Source organism: Aquila chrysaetos, chromosome 23 (assembly GCF_900496995.4).
Source record: "Aquila chrysaetos chrysaetos chromosome 23, bAquChr1.4, whole genome shotgun sequence".
Classification (NCBI taxonomy): domain Eukaryota; kingdom Metazoa; phylum Chordata; class Aves; order Accipitriformes; family Accipitridae; genus Aquila; species Aquila chrysaetos.
In genome coordinates this window covers 10,409,721-10,425,890 of record NC_044026.1, presented here as the reverse complement: position 1 = coordinate 10,425,890, position 16,170 = coordinate 10,409,721, and the positions used below count along the sequence as shown (strand labels likewise).

Below are 16,170 nucleotides of genomic sequence, written 5' to 3'. Positions count from 1 at the left end.
CACTTATTGGTGATGAAATGACCTTTACAATGCCTATTGAGTGTGATGGATTTAACGTGAATTTATATTAGTCTTCTGTTGACTTTCAGTAACTGTTTCAGTAAGGATTTGCAAATAAAATGAAACGGGTTCCATATTTTTATTCTTTTTTTTTTTTAAGGAGTTTTGTTGAGTTTTCTGGCACATGTGGGATTTTGTGGTTTAAAGAAATGCATTATATTTTGAAAGAAATTAACTAGACATTGAGTTCCAATACCTTTATCAGTATTGCAGTAAGAAAATGTTCCATATATTACCTCAGATGAAAAAACATTAATGCTCAAAACGGAGCAAAGTTTTCTGAAAATTCTCATTACAGCTGGAATGCAATATTTCTCTTAAAATTTTTTAAGTTAATCATAACTTGAAAGGAATAATTTCTGATAACTACAATCTTGTCTTTTTCGTCAGCTTGTTTTTCTAAGGGAATACTTAATAGTACATAATAGTAGTACATAATAAAAAAATAATAGTGTACTTCAGGTAGGAGATTACCATTCACCACTTGTTCTTTGGTTTTTTTCCTCTCCAAACAAGTAACCTAAGAAGTGAAATGTGAATGTGTATCTGCAAGGCTAAGTAGATTACTCACAAATCCTCTTTGTTCTAATTTTCTTTGGCAAGCAGATTTCATAAAAGAAACTTGCAGCTTGTTTCACACATTTTGAAAATTTGCAGCTATGTTCCTTGGCAAGTCATTTTGGAAACTAAACTTTAGTTTAAAGTAGATCATAAATGTCAGCCCTGTAGTAAGTCGACCTGTTGAAGATTTTTCCCATTTTGGCATGCAACTTGGATATTATATGCGTTTGGTTTTGTTGGGTTATCTTCAGTCTCTGCTAACAATTTTATTTATCTGAATTAAAAACAAATTTTGTAACTGTTACATGTTTATTTTGGATTTTTTCCCAGTCAAGTGGTGCTGTTGTAACAGAGAGCCAGACCTATAAGAAACGAGCTGATTTCTTAAGTAATGATGACTATGCGGTGTATGTGAGGGAGAATATTCAGGTAGGCATGATGTTCAAAAGCTATATTGAAATGACTTTCTTGCTGGTACAAAAGTCTTTGCATAGCTATGACATTCTATTGTCCTTTTTCCCTAGGTGGGGATGATGGTTAGGTGCTGCAGAACCTATGAGGAGGTTTGTGAAGGAGATGTAGGCAAAGTTATTAAATTGGATCGAGATGGATTGCATGACCTGAACGTACAGTGTGATTGGCAACAAAAGGGTGGTACTTACTGGGTCAGATATATTCACGTTGAGCTTTTAGGTAAGTTCGCTGCTAACTGCTTTTTAATAAAAAACTGAATGATAACACCAAGGGAGTTTTATTTTTGGAAGGGAAAAGTGCGCTCATCATGCATTTATTCTTGCAACTGCTAGGATTCCCACCGCAGAGTTCTGCCTCTCATATCAAGATAGGTGACAAAGTGCGTGTGAAAAGCTCTGTTGCCACACCCAAATACAAATGGGGATCAGTTACTCACCGAAGCGTGGGAGTTGTCAAAGGTAACGTATATTCAAAATGGGGCATGGGGAGGTAATAAAACTGGAAACCACACAGACTTTCTGCAGTGTTCAAGGAGAGAATCTTCTAGACACACTTACAGATCACACTGTTCTGTGGAATATTGCATGATGATAAGAGAGCATAGAATGCATTTGATCTCTGTGACAAATTTATAGACGTGTACTCTGTGGCAGCCCATTTTGTTAGTGTGTTCATCTGCTTTTTGAGCCATTCCATTCACATACAGTAAAGGTCTTTAAGAATCTGTGCAGCTTCCTGTTGTAGTTCTTATTTATACTTTGGATGAACCACAAATGGTTCTCCTTTAAGAAGTAAATCTAAGTTGAAGACTTCCTGTGGAAGTGAGGAGAAAGTGGGGTGCACTAGTGTCAAGCTGTAAGGGATGTTACAGAAGTAATCTGAGAGACACAGATTCTTTGAAGAGGTACAGATTTTGGTCATACTATGTTTTTGCTTAGAAGTACTCTCTCCCTTTGGGAACTGTTTAAAGAAAAATACATGAAAAAAATCAGAGTCAAGGAATTGAAATAGAATAATATGTATCTTTAAAAAATCTTTAGAACTCCCTTTCCCTCTGCCCCTTTCCAGGCTATCTGATAAGGTTAATACGTAGTTCCACTAAAATAAAAGATTACTTTTGAAAGTAACTTTTATTACATGTTTCTACTCTGATGTTGCACTGGGTGGTTTCTGCTTCATTTTATAGAGATTTGCAACGCATTGTATTTTCTGTGTGTTTCTGTCACAGCTTTTAGTGCTAATGGAAAAGATGTCATTGTAGACTTTCCTCAGCAGTCTCATTGGACTGGCTTGTTGTCGGAAATGGAACTGGTCCCCAGCATTCATCCAGGAGTCACGTAAATGATGATTTACATTTTTCTTAATGTATATGGTTTATCCTTTAGCCTTACTGTCTTGATTCCATTATCTTGACTTGTATTACAATTAACTTGTACCATGAAAACTGCTAGAAATATATTTACTTGTTCTTTTGTGAAATCAGGTGTGATGGCTGTCAGATGTTTCCTATCAATGGGCCTAGATTCAAATGCAGAAACTGTGATGATTTTGACTTTTGTGAAACCTGTTTTAAAACCAGGAAGCATAACACCCGACATACATTTGGCAGAATAAATGAGCCAGGTAAGTTTCAGGATCTAAGTGTTTCTTAGATTAATTTAAAATGCATTGAATTTGTTTTTAAAAAAAAACACTTTTAAATTTTAGCTCCTTAACATAATGAAATTAGTGTTCAGACTGACCCTCTAGACAACAAAACATTTTTAGCAGATTGTAGCACGGCTAAAATTGAACGTGGTGGGCTACACCAAAACATCAACCCTTAAGCTTTCTTCATAGAGTTAAAAAAGTTTAAAAAATACGGCTACGTGACAGCAACTCTTTATGTCAGAACGGTGTTTTCAGCTACACCAAGAGTAAAACTTATAATCCTTTGTTCCTCCTGCTTTTTGCTGTCAACCTAAATGTAGGTGAATGGAATCCTTATGACAGCAGGTGCAGCTTGAAGTACCTAAGATACCTTCTTATGCCTCAGTTGCTATTCAGCAATTTTACCTATCAGTGTGTGATGGCTGTTTCCTCATTTCCTTCATGATGTGGAGGCTCTAGAGAGGTGTGGTAAGAAAGGGGAAGACTCATAATCAGAATTTTTTCTTTCTAGGGCAAGAATAGGTGCAGCCATTTTAACTCCAACACTTTTGGGGTTTGCGTTATTATGCAGAACTTGCCTGACACTAGCTTTTGTTTCTTTTCTCTCCACTTGTCTAAAAATCAGTCTCACCCCTAGTATTTGCAAGGTGATGCTGGCTTCTGGACTAAACCTCTTCATATTTACAAGTAGCCAGTCTAATTGGTTTGGAAAATGAATAAAGCTGATTCCCTGCTAGAAATCATGAACATGCATTGCATGTATATGATGGTTTGTCTAAAGGGCAAGAAAGACTTTCCATTAATAATTCAGTTAATATGGTTGTACAGCTAGTATGCTGTGAATCTGTAATCCTTCCCATTGCCCTGGGTAGGGTAGAGGAGTTTAGTCAGGCTTTCTAGAAGCTACAAAGATCAGTGAAGGGAAGCAGAAGTGGGTTTTTGCAAGGAGGAAATCAACAAGTCACTAAACCACCTTATTCTTGAACGCGATTCAGAATTTTTGACTGTTGTAACTTAGCTATGTCTATTTTTCTGTAAGGGATTTTTGTTGAGGGTTGGTTGCATATTTTTCATATCTATGGTGGTGTACAAAATTAATGTGCTGTGGGCCTGTATTTTGAAGTATGTATCATCATAAATCTGATCTGTATTTCAAAAGGAAGGACTCTTTCAAGTGGCTATTTAGTCAAGAATATTAGTCTTTTAAGGATTCTGTCAGTTTAAAGATTGCATGACCCTGTAATGTTTTATCATTCAATTTTAGGAATTACTCTTAGTGTCTTACATTCCTGAAGAGAGTGATTTTCCTTAATTTTTAAATGTTAATTTTTTACTAAATTATGCTTGGTTTCTTGGTACAAATCAATCATAAGTGTAAGAATAGAAAGTGTGACTGTCCCAAATGACAGGCATGAGAACTTGTAGTCAGGTGAAGTGCTTGAAACTCCTTAAAAAATAAAAATCTTGAGCTTTGCCCTTTAAGCGTGAGTAGTATTGCCATACCTATGTGACATGCTTCTGTATGGTACTTTTAGACTACATACCTGAAATCTTTGATTTGTTGTATTTCCTTTCACATTGCTTTTTATTAAACCTGTAAGCAACTTTCTTTGAGAGGTACATGCTTAATATTTAACTTAACCATGCAGGTCAGTCTCCGGTGTTTTGTGGGCGTTCTGGAAGGCAGCTGAAGAGACGGCATAGTAGCCAGCGGGGAATGTTACTGGATGATTGGTCAAGAATAGTTAAGAATTTGAATGTCTCATCCTCTGTGAATCAGGCTTCACGTCTTATTGATGGTAGTGAGCAGTGTTGGCAGTCTTCCGGCTCACAAGGAAAGGTAACTTTAAGCCATAACTGGTTTATTCTGGCATACTTTCTTCTTAAGAGGATAAGTGTTTACCTTAGTGAAATATATGTTTGTTACCTTTGAGTAAGATAGAAGAGTAGTAAAACCAAACATCTGAAATACAAAACTATGTTTCTTCATAGTAAATGTGTCTACTTTTTTAAAGCTGTGGTTCATCTTTCTGGTTGCTTCATGTGAATTATAAGGAACTTGTGTGATTTTTGAAATACAGGGTAATTATCTATTCTGTAGTTGGTTTTATGGTTACAGTTGTCTTTTCAGTATAATAACTGATGACAATTGTTCTTAATAATCACATTGATTATATTTTACTTAAGTGAGTTTGTTGCAATACAAAAAGCACCTATGCTCTCACTAGCTAAAACTGCCTCCAAGCTCTCCCTCACTTGCATAGAATCATTGAATATCTTGAGTTGCGAGGGACTTATAAGGATCATCAAGTCCAACTCCCTGCTCCTCGCAGGACTACCTAAAACTAAACCGTAGAACTAAGAGCATCTTCGAGATGCTCCTTGAGCTCTGACAGGCTTGGGGCTGTGACCACTACCCTGGGGAGCCTGTCCCAGTGACCTACCACCCTCTCAGTAAAGAACCTTTTCCTAATGTCCAGTCTGAACTTCCCCTGACCCAGTTTCATTCCATTTCCTTGTGTCCTATCACTGGTCACCAGAGAGAGGAGATCACCTCCCCCTCCGCTGCCCCTCTTGAGGACATTGTAGATGGCAGTGAGGTCACCCCTCCAAGCTGTTCTCCAAGCTGAACAAACCAAGTGACCTCATAAGTCTTGCCCTCGAGACCTTTCACCATCTTGGTTGCCCTCCTCTGGACACCCTCTAATGGTTTGATGTCCTTCTTCTATTGAGGCACCCAAAACTGCATGCGGTACTCAAGGTGTGGCTGTACCAGCGCAGCATAGAGTGGGATAATTGCCTCCCTCGACTGGCTAGGTATGCTGTTCTTGATGCACATGAGGACACGGTTGGCTCTTTTGGCTGCCAGCACACACTGTTGACTCATATTTAACTTGCCATCAATCCAAACCCCCAGATCTCTTTCCGCAGGGCTGCTCTCCAGCCTCTTGTCCCCCAGTTTGTACGTATAAGCAGGATTACGCCATTACAGGTGGAGAATCCAGCACTTACTCTTGTTAAATTTCATACGGTTGGTGATTTCCCAGCTCTCTAGTCTATCCAGATCTGTCTGTAAGGCCTCTGCCCTTGAGAGAGTTCACAGCTTTTCCTAGTTTAGTGTCATCGGCAAGCTTGCTTAATGTACATTCGACTCCTGTGTCCAGATAATTTATAAAAAGCATTGTTCCTTAGTTTATGGTTTACTAGATTTATTGTCCCACAGCACTGCTTTGTGGCCAGCCTAGGCACCAGGATTTACAGCTAGGCTTCTGTCCAGTGTGTTTTGATGCTCTGTTGATGGCCATGCTGAGAGTATTCCCAAGTACCCTTCCTTTGGGTTGTCTACAGACTGTAACCAAAGATTTACATCATGTCCCATTTCTTGACGTCCAGTGGTATCATGCTTTCTCAGTCTTCTCGGTGTTGCTCTTGGGTGAAATAAATCATTTGCTGCAACTGTTTCTCTTGTATTTGGAGGTTGGAGAAGTTCACGAGGTCCTTTTCCTTTGGCCAGTTCCCATGCATTGCAGCTGTTGTGTACCATTCACAAACTTTTTTCATGTTTTCTTCAAAAACAAGACACATTTATTCTTGTTAACCATACAGTGGTCCTAAGTACTATCTGAAAATGAAATTCTGTGTTTCCCCTAGCACTGGATTCGTTTGGAGATTTTTCCAGATGTTCTTGTTCACAGACTAAAGATGATAGTGGACCCTGCAGACAGCAGTTACATGCCCTCTTTAGTTGTAGTTTCAGGTATGTGTATGTTCTCTGCGAAGTCTGAATTTTTTTTTTTTTTTGTACATTCAACAGTAGGTATTTATTTGGTTTCAGTTAACATAGTCATCTATTTAACATGCATAGTGCCTGTTTATGAAACAAACACCATATCTTAAAATGTTTTTCTTTCCATGTTTTGTTTTCTAGGGGGGAATTCCTTAAATAACCTTATAGAGCTAAAGACAATCAATATAAATCCTACAGACACCACAGTGCCTCTTCTCAGTGATTGTATAGAAGTAAGTGAAGTTTGAGAATTAGTCTTGTATGCAACAGAAAAATGTTTTGCTGCAAGAGATGAAAAGCACTGTTGTGATTATTAAAGCATGGTATTTTACTTTTCCTCTAAATTAGCACTATTTCTGGCAGTTTAGTAAAGTCAATTATCCTGACAAGTTTTTTCATAATCACAGTGTAACTCTATAATAGGCATAGTAGTAAAGATATTTTAGTTTTTTTGACGTAAATCACTATACCTTTAAAACAAGAAGACAGCCCAATAAACTTAATTTTGGGGATAATTTTGGTGGGTGATAGAGCTTATTTTGGATAGTAGTTCTGATCTTTTTCGGTAACAGCAAGGAGGAATACGTAATGAATTTTTAGAAGATTGGAAGTGAAATCACTCTCAAATTAACAAGGCCATATGTTTATCTTAAAATATGAGTTATGTAGGGCTGAAAAGCAAAATATCTAAAGTTACAGGTTCATTTTGTTAAGGTGACAAAGTCATGCAAAAGTTCTAATTCTTTCTTCTGTTTTATAAAATTATGTAGGACCCAAAAGATAGCAATTTAGGTTTTTTTCTTCTTAGTACCACAGGTATATTGAGATTGCAATCAAGCAGTGCAGAAGCTCTGGAATTGATTGCAAAATACATGGCCTCAGCATACTGGGACGTATACGTGCAGAGGATGAAGATTTGGCTGCAGTCCCTTTCCTTGCTTCCGATAATGAGGAAGAGGATGACGATAAAGCTAACACTGGGAGGTAGGTAACTGTAAGGATGTGTCTACATATTCCTATAATTCAGAAGATTATTGTAAGAGGAGCAACTTAATTAGGCTGAATTGTAGTAAAGAAAAATCAGTATCTTTGTCAGAATTATAAGTAGGTTATTTGTTGATAAATAACTTCTTTAAGGTTATCACACTGGTAAGATGGTAGCATTTTGTACAACTCGTCTGCTTCTGCGTTATACTTGGAGTTGAAAACCTAGCTAAAAACTTGGTGTGTTTATATTTGGTATGTGGCATGTGTATATTTACCGCTGCTCAGCAAAATGTTCTGGTTTTTTGTTTGTTTGTTTTAATTTGTTATAGCCACCAATTAACTGTGGTGGTGTAGTTTGAGTACTGAAACTATTCCAAACTGTAAAATCAGTAAATACAGTAAAAAGATGCCTATGCTATAGCATGCAGGTTGCTAAACTGACTTTTTTTCCACAATATGTTCAGTCTTGTTAGGAAGAAGGCAGCTGGGCTCGAATCGGCAGCTACAATAAGAACCAAAGTTTTTGTTTGGGGACTGAATGACAAAGACCAGCTGGGAGGGCTAAAAGGTTCCAAGGTATGTTTTTTGTTTTCATACTTCAGTATAAAACAGAAACAGCTAAAAATAAAACATACAAGTCTCACACAACTCAAAATTAATTCAAATTTAATCAGAATTTTACGCTTTATTATCAAAAGTTACAAAGAATAGGTTTTAATGGCTTTTTACTGTTAAGACATGTAGATGTCTGCTGAGTGGAAAATTGGAGAAAATTTGCATTTTGGTTGTTACTCTGAAATTCAGTTTGATTTTTAGCAGTCACTTAATAATTTTTTTTTTTTAGATGATAGTGAGGTAATTGTTCTAAAAATGTGTAGCACTCTTTACATATTCTGTTTCTTTTGAGGTTGCATACATGAAATGAAGATATTGGTGAACTTTTTTATTTATTACTTGTACCTGGAGCTGGTGCAGTCATCTGAAAAAAGAAGTTGAATTCTAATCTTTTGGTGTAATTTGATTACAATTCAGTGTTATTTGAGAGGAATTTCAGCCCTGTGTGCAGCCATTTATACATAATTTTTAATAAAATGCAAGATGGGAGGTACATGGCAAATGTTTAATCAATTTAAGATATCATTAATCTGAAAAGTACATTTAGAGCATTTCTTTAATTTATGCTGTAAATAAAATGTATAGTATTGTATCCACAGAGTGCCTTTCAAGAAACAAGAAGTTAACTGTTACTGTATTCTTTGGTTTTCTCAAGAAAACTTTACTAAAAGAAAGTCTTTGTTTATATAATGTTTCATTTTTTCTCAGTTTTTGTATTTATCATGATTTCAGTATTAAATGCTTTTTCTTGGTTTCTGTCTTTTGCCTGGTGTATATTTACTGGTATGTGTGAAGTGTCTGAATAAGACAGGGTGTTTCATATATTAAAAAAAAAAAAAAAAAAAAAAGGCAGCTGTTAGATTAACTGGTTTATCACTTAAGAATAGCTCTTCTTTTTAAAGTATCAAACTTTAAAGTGTATTGTAATGATTTTTTTTTTCCTGTCTTCTCTAGATAAAGGTACCTTCCTTTTCTGAAACCTTGTCTGCCTTGAATGTTGTACAAGTAGCTGGAGGATCCAAAAGCCTTTTTGCAGGTAATATATATTTAAAATAAATAAAATTATTTAAGGGCAGAAACAGATTTCCAGCTGTGAAACATTAATGGTGTTTCAAACTTTTTTTCCTTCATTTTAGTGACTGTAGAGGGTAAAGTATATGCCTGTGGAGAAGCCACAAATGGAAGGCTGGGTTTAGGAATATCTAGTGGAACTGTGCCTATTCCCCGCCAGATTACAGCTCTCAGTAACTATGTGGTAAAGAAGGTGGCTGTTCACTCAGGTATTTACTATTGCTTTTCTTATATACATAACCATAACATATTAAGCCTGAAAATAGTTGCTCTGCAATTTTCTTGGGTGCTGTGGTGTCTCAGCATATCTGATATTTTTTAAATTTTTAAAAATAAATACAGGTTATTAAATTCTGTCTGTTGCATAAAATGTCAGGTTAAGTGTAATGGTTCTGTTATTAAAACCTATGTAGTTAGACCATACATAGTTTCTTACTTGCTGGAAGTTAAATTTGGTAACTTCTGAATGGTTTTTTAGTCTGATCCAAAGAAAGTGTTTTGATTTTTGAATATTGCTAAATAGTGGTTTGCTTTTCCTTTTTTTCTTGCAGCATTGAAAATAGCAAATTGAATGATTATTATTTTTTTTTTAATGTGCCGGGAAACTTACTCTCACAAAAGTTTTGTGTTTTAAATTAAATCACTTAAAAACTCTGAAGAAAATAAGTAACGTGTATTGGGTTGAAAGGCTCGTACAATTACATTGTAGAAGTGCAGCAGTGTCAAATTTCTGAGATTTTTGCTAGACCTGCTGCCTGCTTGAAAGCTTGAAAATTTAAATTTCTGTTTACACTTTTAGGTGGCCGACATGCTATGGCATTAACTGTTGATGGAAAGGTATTTTCATGGGGTGAAGGAGATGATGGAAAACTTGGTCACTTCAGTCGAATGTAAGGATACCAAATTTGTCTGCATTTCAGTAAGAGAACATTTGTGTTGCATGTTATAACACAGCTGACCACCACTATTGACAATGACAGGATTTTTAATACAGTGGGAATAAAAAATTGTGTTGTGAAAAGATTTTTTCAGCTGTGTATGTCAATTTATGGTGCAGCATTTGTAGCAGTCTTCAGTCATTTAAAAAGGAGGCATTCAATTAATATCACACTTGGAAACATACTTAGTGGATAAAGTCTTTAATAGTATTTTTGAATGTCACTGATGAAATGGCACACTTTTGGACATAGAGTTTTTGGTAACTTTTGTAAGGTAAGGTTTACAGAGGTGCCTTGAGGTGTAAAACTGTAGAAGTTTTACATTCCTGAGCTGTAACAGTTCATAATGTAAGCCTGACAGAGTATTTTGTAGCCCTTTTCTTTAGACTTCTGTTCACAAACTTGTTAGCCAGAAATAAATTTCTTACACTTTTCAGTAATACATAGTTTAATTTTCCACAGGACAGCTTTGAGGAAAATTTGAATTGTCTCAGGATTTTTCTTTGTATGCACAATAGAACAGTGTTTTTAAAGAGGGGAAAAAAAAAACCCATAGTCCATGGGGAAATCTTTGTCATTCTGCGATATTTTGAAGACCTGCTCAGAATACATAAAAAATTACAGTGCCCAACTCAGATGGTTAACTTATGACAACAAATAACTGTTTGTAGGGGTATGTGTGTCAGATCAATGAAAAGGGAAGTCCAGATTAGAGCAGTATGGTTTATCATTCAACTGCCTCATGTTTTCTGTAATTTTATTAAAAGTGAGACTTGGAACTCTTGGGAATTTCATGGGAGCAAATTTTTCCAGAGGCTGTGCATGATTTTATAAAACCTTAATAGTGGCTCTGATGCACAGTCAATACTAGAAAACCTTGAGTTGAAACTCTTCCCTGAATTTAGAGAATATTGTACCCATATGAATAGTAAAAGTTTCCAGTACTCTCATAGAAGCCTAACAGTAAATTCCAGTTATAATTTCTCTCTTGTAAAGACCAAAGTTGGGATGGGTGTGTCATCTCTTTAATCTTACTATCGGGCTCTGTGTCCACAGCTAACAAATTGCTCAACTCTGGGCAATGACAGGATATCAGTTTTCGCTTTGTATTATACACTTTTTCATTGATTTATCACTTTGGTATTTTGGCTTTGTCACCTAAGTTTTGCAGTGTATACATAAAATATTTAAATAAATTTTCAATTACATTAACATAGTGTAAACTTTAGATTTATGGTGCTACTAAAGAGTACATCTTGGAATAATAATGTTGCATCTTATTTTATCTTTAGGTTACTGTTAGTTATTGCTCAAAATGTTTTGGATTATGAAGGTTGGAGTATATTGTGCAACTGTTTCATAATTAAGGCAATGAATTCTTTACTAATTTTCTCTAGGAACTGTGATAAACCCAGATTGATAGAAGCATTGAAAACCAAACGCATACGTGATATTGCTTGTGGCAGTTCCCACAGTGCTGCCATTACCTCTAGTGGTGAACTGTATACATGGGGCCTTGGAGAATATGGAAGGCTAGGACATGGAGATAATACCACACAGCTCAAGCCTAAGATGGTAAGATAAATGTTTCTTGTTTCTGATGAAATGTGAATGTGTGTGTTTGTTTAATAAATGATTAAAGCTAAAGTAAAGCCAAAACCCATGAAAGCAGTATGAAGACGTCATTTTGGAGTGATCTAAATTAGGTTTTGGTACACATGCCTGTAATAAAAGGTAAGCTATTTCAGAAAGGCCAAAAAGTCTCTTTCTTGGGAAGTGATGTGAAATAGCTAGTGCTGTTTTGAACATTCATGTCCTGCATCTACTGTGATACATAGCTGGAAGCTACTACTGTCATTGAGCGATGTTGGATCCTGAGTGAGCAAGGCTTGATAATCCCTTGCTAAATGGCATGCTCAGGCTGGGCACAATCAATAAGATCAGTCATAAGAGCTTGAAAACATCTGTAAGGTTTTAAAACATAATTTTTTTGAAGCATCTTGCTTGCTTTTTCTATATTGTAGGTTAAAGTGCTCCTTGGCCACCGGGTCATTCAGGTTGCTTGTGGAAGCAGAGATGCTCAGACTCTTGCTTTGACAGATGAAGGTAGGAATATCTTGTTCCAGAAGCTTTCTAGCGCATGGGAATACTGTGATCATTGTTTGACCTGCAGTTTGGTGTTTGTTAGGTTTGGTGTTTTCTTGGGGTGATGGTGATTTTGGAAAACTGGGCCGAGGAGGAAGTGAAGGATGCAACATTCCTCAGAACATTGAAAGACTGAATGGCCAAGGCGTTTGTCAGATTGAGTGTGGTGCACAGTTCTCATTGGCACTGACCAAGTCAGGAGTGGTATGGACATGGTATGTTACATTTGCCAGAAAGTGGTAACAAAGCAATTGCTAAGTATGTTTTGTATTTATTGCTATTTGACTGTCTTAACTCCACCTGTGCCTTACCTGTGTGCTTTGTCTTTTAAATTGGCAGATCTTCAAGACAAGCTGTTACCTGTTCAATTATTCTAACACTGTGTCTTTGTAGCATGCTCAGTTGTGTATTGTGCTCTGTTAGGATGCCTGGGTCTTACTGCGTTAGTGGAGGAAGGGGAAGATAATTCCTTCTCTTGGGAGCAGTGGAGCCTGTAAAGGAATATTAATTCAAGACTTTGAAGTGGAGTGGGAAAAAGAGAGCCTGAGAATCGTAGTTTGGAGTATGTAGCCTACAGCTAAAGCAGAGACTGAGGGAGTAGGGATGTAGTAGAGTAAGGAAATAAGCTGTAAGTCAGATTTGAAGAATTTGCTAGTTGGTGCTTGTTTTTAATCCCAGTGATAAATGAAGTTTTGATTTCAGAAGCTGCATTGACAAAGGAATGTGTAAACAATATAATTGTTTTGAATTTTACATTTACTATCTGTTGCAGGGGTAAGGGTGACTACTTCAGGCTAGGCCATGGCACAGATGTACATGTACGAAAGCCACAAGTTGTGGAAGGACTGAGGGGTAAAAAGATTGTGCATGTGGCTGTAGGTGCACTCCATTGCCTAGCGGTTACTGACACTGGACAGGTACGTTGTGCATCACCCTCCTTTCCCCTTTTTCCTTGTTCCAGAAAGGAATAAACTAAACTGTTGAGGAAGAAGAGTGTAATAGCATCGATGCTGATTAAATGGAATAAAAATTTCTTATGATATTTATTTGCTTTTTAAAGTCCTGAATAAATATAAGCATGGTTGTAATTTAAAATATATTAGCTTTCCTATTATTATTGGAGTTTAAATGTTGTTGTTGTAGCACCTTTTGTAATATTTTCCTAGTTCATGTATTATCTCATGATCAGTTTCCTGCTTCTCACTCTTGAAATGCAGAAGCAGTCATAGTATTCCGGACAGATTTTTCTGCTGTGATCCAGCATTACTGTAGTATTGATTCAGATCCCCAATGTAATTACTATGCAACTAATTCTTCTAACTTACTGTTCACTGTGGACATTGAATAATTCATGAATCAACTGATGACTTATGAATTGGCAATAATTTATTAATCATCTGATAAACTGCTGCTTAGATTTTTTTTTCTTTTTTCTATTGATGTATGATAATGCCTGCATTATTTAATGGGGGGAAAAAAAAGTCACGGCAGTAGGTTCTCTAAAGTGTCCTAGACTAATAATACGAATCACTAAGATTTCTTTATAAGAATTTTTGAGAAAATAATTAAATGAGGCAACCAGTGAAGCAAAGTAATATGTAGAAATGTTTACTGGCAGGTTTACGCTTGGGGTGACAATGACCATGGGCAACAAGGCAATGGAACTACTACAGTCAATAGAAAGCCCACTCTTGTCCAGGGCTTGGAAGGCCAGAAAATCACTCGGGTTGCTTGTGGGTCTTCCCACAGTGTAGCATGGACAACAGTGGATGTAGCTACACCATCTGTTCATGAACCAGTACTTTTCCAGACAGCGAGGGACCCTTTAGGTGCTTCTTATCTTGGTTGGTATTTATTGCCTTATGTTGTGGCTTGTTTTTTGTTTTTTGGGTTTTTTTTTATGCCATTAGAGACTTAGTTGTGTCTGTGGTTTAACAGGTGATAGAAAAGTGCAAAAAGAAAACTATCTTTTTAAAAAACACCACAAAACAACAACAAAAACCATACACACCTCTAAAAAAACCCCAGCAAAACTACTTCCTGAAAGTGGGAAGTTGTAAAGGACTTGTTCAGAAGTAGCATTAGTTTGAACTTTTATTGTTCTTCAGGAAATTAAAATGCAACGTCCTTTATCAAACACCCCAAAGACTTTGTCTTTAAGATGGAATAAGACTTTATGGAGGTAATGGTAGGTGGATGCTGCTGTAATATTGATGGTCTTACATGTTACCTCTTGCTATAATTCTTGATGCTACTGTTACCTTTTGTTTCTAAGATAGGTTGCTTAAGAAATAGGGAGGCAAAACAGCAATATTTTCTGTTGAATATAAAAGCACCAAACATTTTGCTAATTAAGCATTTTCATGAACAAGGCAATGTATTTAAAAAAGAGCAAGTACTACATATATAGAATATTTGATTAGTATTTTTAAGAGTACCTAATAAAGCCTCTTGCTATTTGAGAAATTTCTGTGTAAGTAAAACTTGTTTTAGATGCTGATCACCAAAATATGATATCTGTATTACCTTAATCTGCATGAGTAAGTAACAGGGTGGAACACTATTTTATGAAAGCCATTGCTGCAAAGCCTCGGTATTGACTTTAATGTTGTAACAGTAGGCACTGCAGTTCAAGAATATACTGTAGAGTTAGTTTTACAGTCATCTTTCTGACTTAACAAGAAGTTAAGATAAATCAGTTTCAGTTATGTATTACACCACTAAAAAATGCTCGCTTTCTCTTTTTTCCCTTCACTCCAGGTGTTCCTTCAGATGCAGATTCTTCTGCTGCCAGTAACAAAATTAGTGGGGCAAACAGTTCCAAGCCGAATCGCCCTTCTCTTGCTAAGATTCTCTTATCGCTTGATGGGAATGTTGCCAAACAGCAGGCGTTATCTCATATACTGATGGCATTACAAATCATGTATGCCAGGTAGGCATGCAAACATTCTTGTCTTCTGCAGAGCAAAAGATGACATAGCTTACCATCTATTAGGGTCTCTTGAGTCAGGTATGAATTGCTGTACAAGTTTGGACTCCTCAGGATAGCCTAAGCTTCATTTAAATTTTCTTTTGATGTTGATGTTAGCTTTATGCTGTTATGTTTTCTTTACAGAAGCTCCCAGTGCCTGGGGAAAATTTTTTTTTTATTTAGGAATGCTGAAGTAAATCATATAAAAGGAATGCAAGTAAATCATGATAGATGATATGTAGGAAGCAGCGGGCATCAGGGTGGAAAGAACAATAAAACTTTACAGTGCCCTCCTTGTTGTTGGTAGAGAACAGAGTATTTGTGCTGAAACTTATGAAGAGGAACTTGCATAAAATAGTGGCCTTAAAACACAGTATTTAAGCATCAGGCCCAAAGGAGAATGGAGATAAACTACTCTCTAAATTCCAGAGCTTGGAAACCTTTCCTTCTTTTATTAAGACAAGCTAATATAGTTTTTTTCCAAGTTCAACAAGGGAGTATAATTAGGTTTTTGTTAATCTGTCCTAAATGATTTCAGGGATGCAGTTGTTGGAGCATTGATGCCTGCAAGTATGATTGCACCAGTAGAATGTCCTTCTTCATCGCCAGCCCCCCCATCAGATGCTACTTCTACAGGAAGCCCTGCAAATGGAGATGAATGCATGCTTGTAGGAGATATAGAAGAAAGGCTGAGCCCAAACCCATGGCAGGACAGGAGAGGGGAGGTAAAGTGTCAGATGAATTTTTCCATCAATGTTTAACAGTAAAGCTGAAAAATACTGTCTTGTTTAGTTTGATAGTAGCAGAGATTAAACAGTTCTTTCATGCTCTAATTTCAGGAGTGGGTACTCTGCGTATGTCAGATTTGGAAAACTAAAATTTTAGTGTGAAATCAGTTTTAAACTTTCAGA

The 16,170-nt window shown here is 36.5% G+C and overlaps 1 protein-coding gene across 11 annotated transcripts in view; it reads left to right on the top strand.

The window, feature by feature from the left end:
• The window catches only part of HERC2 (HECT and RLD domain containing E3 ubiquitin protein ligase 2), a 115,507-nt gene that overhangs the window by 63,551 nt on the left and 35,786 nt on the right, over window positions 1-16,170 (top strand). For all 11 annotated transcript variants that reach the window (XR_005931233.1, XR_005931234.1, XM_041119563.1 and 8 more), the window contains 20 exons: window positions 952-1,050; window positions 1,146-1,314; window positions 1,428-1,553; window positions 2,324-2,432; window positions 2,579-2,718; window positions 4,395-4,585; window positions 6,397-6,502; window positions 6,674-6,765; window positions 7,341-7,516; window positions 7,984-8,095; window positions 9,089-9,170; window positions 9,271-9,414; window positions 10,005-10,095; window positions 11,541-11,718; window positions 12,168-12,249; window positions 12,332-12,503; window positions 13,061-13,205; window positions 13,907-14,132; window positions 15,049-15,220; window positions 15,798-15,984. Coding sequence is in view for 9 of the 11 variants with exons in the window: in XM_041119563.1 (XP_040975497.1) it covers window positions 952-1,050; window positions 1,146-1,314; window positions 1,428-1,553; window positions 2,324-2,432; window positions 2,579-2,718; window positions 4,395-4,585; window positions 6,397-6,502; window positions 6,674-6,765; window positions 7,341-7,516; window positions 7,984-8,095; window positions 9,089-9,170; window positions 9,271-9,414; window positions 10,005-10,095; window positions 11,541-11,718; window positions 12,168-12,249; window positions 12,332-12,503; window positions 13,061-13,205; window positions 13,907-14,132; window positions 15,049-15,220; window positions 15,798-15,984 (2,799 nt within the window). In the remaining 2 variants the exon portion in view is untranslated. The remainder of the gene's footprint in view (window positions 1-951; window positions 1,051-1,145; window positions 1,315-1,427; window positions 1,554-2,323; window positions 2,433-2,578; window positions 2,719-4,394; window positions 4,586-6,396; window positions 6,503-6,673; window positions 6,766-7,340; window positions 7,517-7,983; window positions 8,096-9,088; window positions 9,171-9,270; window positions 9,415-10,004; window positions 10,096-11,540; window positions 11,719-12,167; window positions 12,250-12,331; window positions 12,504-13,060; window positions 13,206-13,906; window positions 14,133-15,048; window positions 15,221-15,797; window positions 15,985-16,170) is intronic.